Source organism: Lathyrus oleraceus, chromosome 3 (assembly GCF_024323335.1).
Source record: "Lathyrus oleraceus cultivar Zhongwan6 chromosome 3, CAAS_Psat_ZW6_1.0, whole genome shotgun sequence".
In the NCBI taxonomy this organism is placed as follows: domain Eukaryota; kingdom Viridiplantae; phylum Streptophyta; class Magnoliopsida; order Fabales; family Fabaceae; genus Lathyrus; species Lathyrus oleraceus.
The window spans coordinates 58,091,421-58,102,181 of record NC_066581.1 but is presented as its reverse complement, the minus strand read 5'-3'; the positions used below and the strand labels follow the sequence as shown (position 1 = coordinate 58,102,181).

The following is a 10,761-nucleotide window of genomic DNA, read 5'->3' as shown; positions in this document are numbered from 1 at the left end:
TGTGTACAATTGATGCTGAAGTTATAACATGGAAGCATGCAAAGGTGTGTAGCAAATGAGTTTAAATATTTCCAAATATGCCCATGCAAAGTAACCATGCACAAGTCCCTCAATATTGATCCAAATGCAAAGATCTTGGATTATTTGGAAAGCTACCATTAAGGGGATCTGCTTTTATGTTAGGACGCTTTCCATTTGAAGCTTGGATCATGATGAATTTTGGTGTTGAAGTTGGAGGAATCAAACATACTTGAAAATTTTCTAAGTTAAAAGCCAAATGACCTCTTCTTCCACCTTGGATAACTTTTGCTATGAAATTTCAATGACTTTGGTTCCTCCTTCAAAGTTGTATCTATTTCAATCATATTCAAATTGGTCACAAATTTTACACCAATTGGAGCTTTGGTGGTGGAGTTATAGATTTTATAAGTTGAGAAAAATTGCTTGTTCAATGATGATGACCCAAATGAACCTATAATATTTTCTCTTAGTACATGCCTTTTCAAGTGAAATTTGACATTTCTTAAAGAATAAAAGTTGGATAAGACATATTTAAATTTATCATGAAACTTGGATGACCTTAATATCACAAAAATTGAGTAATTTATGACTCTTGAAAGTTGACCTTCTATCTAGGGCACAAACAAAATGACATATAATCTTTCACCATAAAAAATGACTTTCCAAGCAAAATTAGCTCTTGATGCCAACATGAAAGTTGTTTGGAATGTCGTAAAGAGTAAATTTACTCTTGGAATAATTTTCTTATGATGAAAATTATAGGAGATAGGGTCTAGGGAACCCTAGATTTGGCTAGTTGACTTTTCTGGTCAACCTCCTTGAACCAACTTGCAAACTTGAAATTCTCTTGCTCTTTCGGGCTCATGGAGGATCATATATGCTTATGATTAAGTAAAATGGAGTACCCATTAATATCTTTGACCAATTGTTGAAGAAACTTGATAAGGAAGGCACACAAGATACCTAGATGAATTAGGGTTTCCATGACAAACAAGCTTCAAACTCTTGATGATTTCTTGATCGAAGTAACAATTAAAGAACAATGGGATCCATATATGATGCTTTGAACCATTATATACCTTTGCTAACTTGATCCCTTGCATTAAGGGTCTCAAACCCTAGATGTGAGCTTAATGAGGCACATGTGGATGCACATAATACCTACAAAAGAAATAAAATTACACATAGACATATTTTTTGGTATTGGTTATTAAAACAAAGAAAGATAAAGTGAGGAGGACACCAAAGTGTGATCTCAATGCCAATGCAAATTATAAGGTGGCATGAGGGATCTTATGGTCAAAATTGGGGTCTTACACATAAGATAAAATAAATTTTATCCAAATAATTTTTTTTAATTTTAACTTTTTTAATTAAAACTGTTCAATAATTTAATGTAATATGGAATTAGATTTTGATGGCTATTAAAATAGCTATTATCTGAGACCCCAATTATATTTTTGTAGTATTATTAAAATATAACAAATTTAACAAATGTAATGAGGATTTATTTTGCTTTAAATTGTTATTATCAAGATGTTTATATGTTTACTTACGAGGATTTTGATTATTTAATATATGATTTTTATTTATCAATTTAAGATTTGTATTGTTATCAATATTTTTTGATGATGTTGATCAACTATAGAAAATAAATTATGACTAAATTATAACTTATCATTTTTTAAAACATCAAATTAAAATAATTATTCTTATTCACATTTTTCCTATAAATGATTCACTATAAATATTTGAAATTTCAAACTAAATTTCAAAATTCGATGTTTGCTTGAAGTTTTGATAGCTTATTAATATTTATTTAAAATTTTAATAAAATTTATTTTTTCTAATATAAAAATTATATGAAATGGGAAAATGAAGCTAATGACCAAAATATTAAATAATAATAAGAATAAGTTTACTATTGATACAAATATTATTTTTATAAATAATGTCAAAACAAAAATTATATTTATATACGGAAAAAAGTAAATTGTTAATTCAAATATATTTATATATGAAAAAATTATAAACACTTATTTATTATCTATTTTAAAAATAATAAACTTTTTTTTATTTCACTTTTATTATCTTTTAAAAATAAATGCGCGTACCATATATTAGGGATGGTAAAACGCGCAATTCGGTCCGTCTTAAGTCCACCAAAAAAAGAGTGGAACAAGTAAGACCGCTAAGTAAAATTAAACTTAAAAGTATATCTCGTTCCATCAAGATGACAAGTTAGCGGACAACGGATTTGCTCTTTTATTATTTTAGATTTTTTTTTTATTAATAGATTATATACATTTTTTATATTTCAATTAAAAAGCATCAAACTAACAATTAAAAATCATAAAATGACAACTAAAAATCTAAAATCATCAATTTTTTTTACCTAAAATAGAACTATTAACAAAATTTCAAAAAATATAATTCAAGTATTAATCTTTAATCAACAAAAATAAATATTTTGAGTGCTTGACTAGGTGGCGAATTAGACCGCCAATCCACCCTATTTTTGACCGGCTTAAGACGAGACCGACTAAACAGGTAGGCAGACACAAAATCACAACTTAACTCGTCTTTTTTTATCAAATATGTAATCAATTCAGTGGGCCACCATCCATTCTACCACCTCTACGCTGCCGGTATATGTGTAGGCATGAGTGTTTTCCTAGTAATCCTTAAAAAAAAAAGCCCAATTGTGCACAACTTAAAATTAAAAAAAAAAAGAAAAAAAAAAAGAAAAAAAAGAAGAAGAGTGGAGAACCTATTTGGATTCCAAGGTAGTGGTATAAGTGTGTAAAGAAGAATTAGAACATTGGTGGGAGTTGCAAAAACACACACGTTTGGGCAAAGCGTGTGGTGGTTTCCGAAAAGTAGAAGGCAACAGCTGTTACACGAAGGCACTAATTTTCAATTTCGGGGCATCGTTGGCACTGTACCCCCTTTCCCCTTCCTTGTCACCGAAGCCATCACTCGCCATTATTGTTGCTACTCAACCACCCAACCTTTCTTCTCCAATCATCTCTCTTCTCTCATTCAATTTTCCCGGATCTACTCCATTTTTCGCCATCCCTTTTTCTGGCTAGGGTTTACGCCTTTTGCTGATCTCAATTACAGAAGAGAGCTTGGCCAGAATGGGGGTACTGGCTCCGGTTTTCTTCTATGTTATCGCTTTCTTATGCACCGTTGGAGCCGTCGCTTTGGCGATTCTTCATATATACAAACATCTTCTCAATTACACTGAACCTACTTACCAGCGTTACATTGTTCGGATCGTTTTCATGGTTCCGGTGAGTTAAGGGATTTCGTTTTAATTCTTCACGTTTTTCGTTGTTTATGAATTGTTCAACACTAATTGTATTGGTGCATTTTATTAGTTGGAGTGGTTAGTTTTTATTAGCTAAGATAATCAAATGTTAACCTAACCCTAAATGTGTTACAGTTGAAATGTTAACTTAGTTGAGGGGTTTTTCAACTTCTTCTTATATGTAAACTTGAGAGCTCAATAGGAAGTGACGGAATTCGGATCAGGGTCCATTGTGTTAAAATAGAATGGTGTAAATTGTGGAACTTTTTGTGAGCTTATTGAGTGGCCTACCCATGTTTGACCTATTTGGTTCTGTACCGGCAGTGACTACTTGCTGTATTTGATAGGCTTAAAGACAGTGTTTTCTTATTGCTTAGTAATTGTAAGTTGTAGTACCGACACCTATGAGAAAAAGGTGTGTCCGTGTTAGTATCGGTGTCCGAAACCGAAACCGGCCCTTGTGATTACGTTTAATTTATTCATTTTTTCAAATTATTACCGGTGTCATGTTTCTGGTGTTTGTGTCCGTGTTCGTGCTTCATGGAATGTAAATGTCCACACATGTATGGTTTGTGTGTTTCTCCATAGTTCTTTGATTTCTTTTATTAGGTATTTTGTATTCTTCTTCATTTTCATATCATAGTGCTCTTGAAATATTAATGGGAATACTCCTAGTTTTTGTTCTGTGACGTTTCTTTGTATAATTCATTTCAAATAGGTATACTAAGCATTAATTTAATTTTCTTTGGCAGGTTTATGCTCTGATGTCATTTATGTCCCTTGTTTTACCGGGGAGTTCAATCTATTTTAATTCAATCCGGGAAGTGTAAGTTATCTGTGTTTCCGTATTTATCAGTTTACTTTTGTTGCGGATATTTAGACTGAATAATTCTTTCAGAGTAGTATATTTTGTTTGTTCCTGTTTCATGGTTGACACGTTGGTTGTGATTTAGGTGATTAAATGATTACCAGTGATATATTATATAACGATAGTTGTCATTTTATAAAACACATGACTTCACCAAGATTTAAGGTTCTAGGCGTCTCTTTCTGTTGAGAAATCCCTTGAAGTGTATATGTTGAACACTGAAGTCTGGTACCATGCTCTAGATAGAGTGCATTTAGTCCTTCAAGTTCATTGTTTTTTCATGGAGTATATCTGAAAATTTATAATATGGGTATGTTTATGTTTACCTTGTTAGCGAATAGATGTTAAGCTATGCTAGAGTTGCAAGACGCTATCACAAGAACGGAAAGGCGTTTTCTCCTTTCATTTACCATTTAATATGATTCTACTCTTCTGTATCTTTTTTTGCTAATCAACTTTTAGTTCTGAAATCTAAGTTCACCATGCTAACTGTTTGTCCTAGATTTGAAAATTATGAATTCTGAGATATATATTGATTAGCCAAGTTCAGTTTGTTAATCATTTTCTCTTGTTTACTGTTTCAGCTACGAAGCTTGGGTCATTTACAATTTCCTGTCACTTTGTCTAGCATGGGTTGGTGGTCCTGGATCAGTTGTTATAAGTTTGAGTGGCCGGGTTATGAAACCATCAGTTTGTCTGATGACTTGTTGCTTTCCTCCCATACCGTTGGATGGGTGAGTTTGCATTTGATCCTTTGGTGTTTTTCCACAGGTTTTTCGGATTACTTTTTTTTTTTAGTTTAAAAAAACTATAAGAGGTTAGAATGACATATGTGGCCCACAATATGGAAATTTGTTTTTATAGATTATTGGAAAATCACCTACACATCCCAGAGAAGCAACATATTGTGATACAGATTTGTAGCATATTGACATGATCGTCATATCATAACTAATTCTAATTTTTCATTTCTTCAACTTCTATTGTAGGCGTTTCATACGTAAATGCAAGCAAGGGTGTTTGCAGTTTGTGATCTTGAAGCCCATTTTGGTCGTTGTTACACTTATTCTCTATGCTAAGGGGAAATACAAGGATGGAATTTTCAATCCAAAGCAGTCATACTTGTATCTTACAATCATCTATACGTTCTCGTATACAATGGCCCTCTATGCTCTTGCACTGTTTTACGTGGCATGCAAGGATCTGCTTCAGCCATTCAATCCTGTCCCAAAGTTTGTTATCATAAAGTCTGTTGTATTCTTGACTTATTGGCAGGTAATTTTTATACATCTTTCATTTTTATGGTCTATTCTTTTCTCATATTTACGGCACTATCTTGTTACTGGTTGTAATGTGATGCTAGATGAACAGGAAAAGGATCTTAATGTTTACATCGAAAAGAATCTTAATGTTAATGTCATGTAAAATGAATACTACTCTTCTATAAGGATGCCTTATTTGATCTTAAGATGATCAATAACTTGTTTGGAGTTGTTGGAGATAAAATATATGAATTATTTTTCCACTATCTAAGTAGTGTTAGAAATCATTGTATGTTAGGAATTGGAGTTAGCTTATTTACTTTTCTTGTGATTTTATTTATTTTTACTTGTGTTTTATTTGATCTTAAGATGATCAGTATCTTGTTTGGAACTGTTATAAATGCAATATATGAATTATTATTCCACTATCCAAGTAGTGCTAGAAATCATTGTATGTAAGGAACTTAGCTTATTTACTTTTCTTGTGATTTTTTAAATTTTTTTTAATTTTTAATTTTTGTATGTAAAATATCTTTCAGCTGACTGTGTTTTCATTTCAACACTCAAAGTGGGTTTGATCCTGCTTCTTATTTTCACTTCTGTTGTATAGTTCAGCCTCATCAAGGCTGGGCTCTGTTCTGAATCTCTACCTATCTCTGATAAGGCTAAGTCTCAGTTGTGTTCTTTTGTCCTCATTCCAGCACATACCCCATCTATTGTTATTTGTCAGTCTATTTTCTTTCTGCCGTTAACTTCCATCCAGTGATTTTTCATCCGTTAATATACCATCGTTACTTAGGAATGCCTCTCCATTTGTAGAAGTTTTCAGAAGTCAAGTCAGTGTGAACACCATCTACTGCCATCCCATCACTTATCTGCCTCTTGAGTCTGTTTTGGGTCTCATGTTTCTCTCTGGTTTGAGCGGTGGGTCTCTTAGTATTATGCTACTCCCCTATTATGTGCAACTTTATGTCTCAGACCCTTTTTTCATAGGATGGTCAGATAAGAGTAAAGAGGGCCCTATCTCTTTCTGTTGCCTCTAAAAAGCTAAATGGAAATGAATTATTATGGACCCGTGCTCTGATATAAAAGCCTGATTTCTGGATCAGTGAGTTTTTATCATTTGACCACCCAGGCTAAGGATGTGTGGCAATAAGTTGATCGTCACTTTGTATCATTGTTTTGGCAATGTATTGATCCATTTCTTTTGGTTCACCACTGTTCTTATTAATCTTATGAAAAATGGAGAAAGGATAAGAATATTTATGCTAATGATGTCCAAGCTCTGATGCTGTCCATAATTAGGAAACTCTTCAAATGCACTGTTACGATTCAAATCTCCTAGTTGAACAAAGCTTTGTCTGCCATCTAGCAAGTGAAGATGATTATGACTGACAATGACCCTTGAAAGGTGTTGGATAAGTTAGATCAAATGCACATGTTTTTCTTTTTCATGGCATGCCTAAGGATTTAAAAATTGTTAGAAATCAAGTTCTTGGCAAACTGAATTTTAATCCAGTGGAGGAGCTGCTTGACTGTTTATTTCGAGTTCCATTGACTAAAAAATCTGTCAAGTCTGCCTCTTAAGTAGTTTTACATACATGAAGGATGAGGACGCCGTGGACATGGAAATGGGGTGTCCACATTCACTATTGATGCTATCTTTGCATTGTTTTATAGGAAAACATACAAACATGTTTGTGTTAGACCTCTTATAAAGAATATGTAGAAGAGGAGAGGGAGAACATAATTTGGGCAGTTATTTATTTTTATAAACAATTTCTGTTTTTTAATAATCAATAGTTAGTAGCAGTTATGAGGCAGTTAGGGATGATGTGAACATAAAATAAAGAAACCACATGTTAGAGGGTATCCAGAAAATATTTGAGTGGTTAATTGGAAAGGGAGAGACCCAAGGCTCTCGAAATCCTTGGTAGGAATCACATGTGTTCTGTGTGACATTTCAATTTTGCAATCCTGTGTGCATTTGTATTCTGTCTCTGTTTGAGATATTTTCTCAGAATATTCAATAAATCTCTATTCTTATTCAGTAAATATATTCTTGATACCAGTTTCTATCAGTTTGCTCAAGTGTTGGATGGCAAAGAGAAAGATGATATTCATTGAGAAAATAAGTTTTACATTAACGGTATAAGTATCTTAAGTTAAAGGCTGCTTGCTGAAGTAGCGTCTCTTACTCAGTGTCCTAATATAGTAATTCCTCATTTTGTTTTTCTCAGGTTTTTATATCTAGATTTTGGATTTTGGACTCTTGTTTCCTGAATCATATTGTTGGCGTCCTTCCTCTTTATCAAACTTATCTGCCATTAAAGCTTCTCATTTTGTTACACTTATGAATAGTTCAAATGTTAAAACCACTGACATTAGTCAAATCAGATGTTATGAGCGGAGAATCGGGTTCTGCTAAGCAGAAAAGCCGTCTCTAATCTAACGGGTTGATTCAAAATGGGAATGGATTTTGAGGCTAGTGATTGAAGAAAACTCTTTCCTTTCCTCAAGATTAGCAATATGGAAAATCTAGCATGAAGGGTTTTTGACTAAATTAAGGGCTCCTATTTCAATCCGTGATGGACTGATCGATATACCAATAATAAAGTCTTCAAATCTCTTCGCTCCCTCAAATTTGGATTCTATCATTCCCATTTGTTGTATTGTAGTTCTTTCTATTTAGTATCAATTAGTTGGCCATCTCACTCTGAATCTTTCAATGTCCCTTTTTTTTTTATCGTTTCTTCGTATACATAATACACTAGCCAAAGTACGAGACAGATGATAGACACACTTTGAATCATGTGAATTTTATCATCTCAACTATTGCCATCAACATTTTCAAGATTTTTTACTTTCCTAATTTTATTTAAAATTCTAAGCTTATTTAGAGTCATAGTAATAAATAATAAAAGGAAAGTTAACCTTCATATGTGATGGGATCTAATTTAAAAGTTTGAAGAAGCCTTTAGCTTATTGTTAGCTTGTTGCTTATTTTATTGTATTTACTTTTTACACTAGATGTTTGAAGTAACCTGACTTTTTGTTGTTCATTTCTTAGGGGGTGCTATTCTTTCTTGCTGCAAAGTCGGGATTCATCAAGGATGCTGATGAAGCTGCTCTACTTCAAAATTTTATCATTTGTGTTGAGATGCTTATTGCTGCTGTGGGCCACTTTTATGCATTTCCGTACAAAGAATATGCTGGGGCTAATATAGGGGGATCACGTGGTTTTTCTGCTAGCCTTGGGCATGCTGTGAAGTTGAATGACTTTTACCACGATACAGTCCACCAGGTGAGTCTCACTTCCTATGTTCTGTGACTTCTGTCCATATTTTGTAGAATTGTTAGAAACACATTTATAGTTCCTTGAGTTGAAAATTTTGGCCTTGTTTTTCTCTTCCAATTAATAATCTGATATTACTCAACTTTGTGGCAGTTCGCACCAACATATCATGATTATGTTCTCTATAACCACAGTGAAGGGGAAGAAGGAACAAGGAAGTACAGGTCAAGAACATTTGTTCCAATTGGCCCAGAGATGGATAATGTGAGAAAAAATAAGCATATAATTGGCAATAAGGTAGATGACATACAGCTGGTAAGCTTATCTTCTACTAGTAGCACTCCCTCAAATTCTGTCTCATTGCCTGATACTTCAAACTCTGATGCACTCAAATCATCCTTGCTTCTGGACGTCTCCAATTCTGGGTCCATACCATATGATCTGACGCTTATTGACTTGGATGTATCCGGTTACCCTGAAAAAGTTCCTGCAGCTGATAATGCTGATGCTAGGCGATGATCATAAGGAACATTAAGAACTAAGTTGGTTGGGTAAATGTTATTGCTATAGAGAGGGTATGGGCATCCAACATTTTTTGACTCGGAGTGAACTATGATCCAAGTGTTGTTTCTTACATTCCAGGAAAGGATTTAAGCAGACCGTTTGCCACCATACAGCGTGTCAATCTATATTAAAAAATCCGTTGTCAGCTCCATTCCCAAGCAAACAAAACAGTCCTTGTTATTGGTCTTGGTCTTCATTCTGTAATTGTCTGTGTTGGTTGTGTCCTATCACCTATGTGCAATTGTAGATACAGAACTTGTTTGTTGACATATGAGAATTTCAAAATCGACTGATACTCAAGAAATTTGACTTAGTATTAATTTATTGATTCTTTTCTTCTATGTGCTATTAATAGTTGAAACCCTAAATACATGTTTTTTGACTTAAGTTTATCTTTAGAAAAAAGGACTTGAGTTGTATAAATAAGACTGATCAAATTGTACACCTCATAAACCTAGAAACCAACAAATTGATGTTTTATAAATCTGGAAGAAAGAGCATAATGTAGAGGCACATAGGAATGGTTGAAGTTAGTTGTACCTATCCAATCTAAAGACAACTTTTTGAACAAGCACAAGCACAAGCACACCATTTATATTGATATACGCCACCCTCGTTGCGTACCATGCTTACAAAGCCAATTACTATTGTTATTTCTATAAAATAATGCACTCATCATCAATGAAAGGCATTATTTTTAATGCTATTTCGTTACATGAAGTATACTTGTGGAAAGATGATGAATATATATATATTTGTCATGATTGTATTTATTGTAACACGAGATGAGTTAAGGTTAGACCGTTTATAATATTACAAAAGCATTTGACCCCACAGGATGGGAGATGGACAATAATATTACCAAACCAAACCATTTGGAAGTGTCACGAAGGCAACGAAAATATGATACAACCAACCATGTGACTGTCTTAATGACGACTCACGCATCAAACAATGGTTATACTTATGCACAGAAAAAAATAACACACTCCTATGGATGAATTAAGAGAAAATAACACTGTTTCAAATCTAAATGATTAAATATTAATAATCCTATTCAATATAATACTTAAGTCATCAGGTTCTTTCCCACAATAAATTACTTTTTTGTGTTGCGCTGGCTCGTGGTAAGATATTTAGTCAAAATATAAATGAGGTGAATATTTTGTAACTAATAATATATATTGAATATATTTCATATATTTAGGAATTTTTTTCTAAATTTATTTTAAAAGAGACAGAAAAAACATATTTATTAACCAAAGTAATATTATTTATTTTGTTATACTTCTTAAAACATTCAATATATCAACATTAAAAAAAATAACTGATTAAGTTTAGTGGAAAGAAAAAAAAGCAATGGTCTTCTATCTAAAAGGGGTCCGTTTATTTATTTATTTTTTTAAAAATAATTTTTATAATATTATATATTTTTATA

At 32.8% G+C, this 10,761-nt stretch overlaps 1 protein-coding gene across 1 annotated transcript; it reads left to right on the top strand.

The window, feature by feature from the left end:
- Window positions 1-2,828: 2,828 nt before the first annotated feature.
- LOC127132510 (uncharacterized) lies at window positions 2,829-9,664 on the top strand. The gene is made up of 6 exons (XM_051061468.1): window positions 2,829-3,317; window positions 4,087-4,160; window positions 4,787-4,936; window positions 5,192-5,477; window positions 8,535-8,768; window positions 8,913-9,664. Exons 1-6 carry the CDS (start codon window positions 3,162-3,164, stop codon window positions 9,276-9,278), a joined length of 1,266 nt encoding a protein of 421 aa, XP_050917425.1. The 5' UTR covers window positions 2,829-3,161; the 3' UTR covers window positions 9,279-9,664.
- Window positions 9,665-10,761: the final 1,097 nt, after the last annotated feature.

Coding starts and splice junctions, on each gene's coding strand:
- LOC127132510 (XM_051061468.1), top strand. CDS start 3,162: ATGGGGGTACTGGCTCCGGTTTTCTTCTATGTTATCGCTTTCTTATGC. Junction 3,318..4,086: donor GGATCGTTTTCATGGTTCCG/GTGAGTTAAGGG, acceptor TTTCTTTGGCAG/GTTTATGCTCTGATGTCATT. Junction 8,769..8,912: donor ACCACGATACAGTCCACCAG/GTGAGTCTCACT, acceptor ACTTTGTGGCAG/TTCGCACCAACATATCATGA.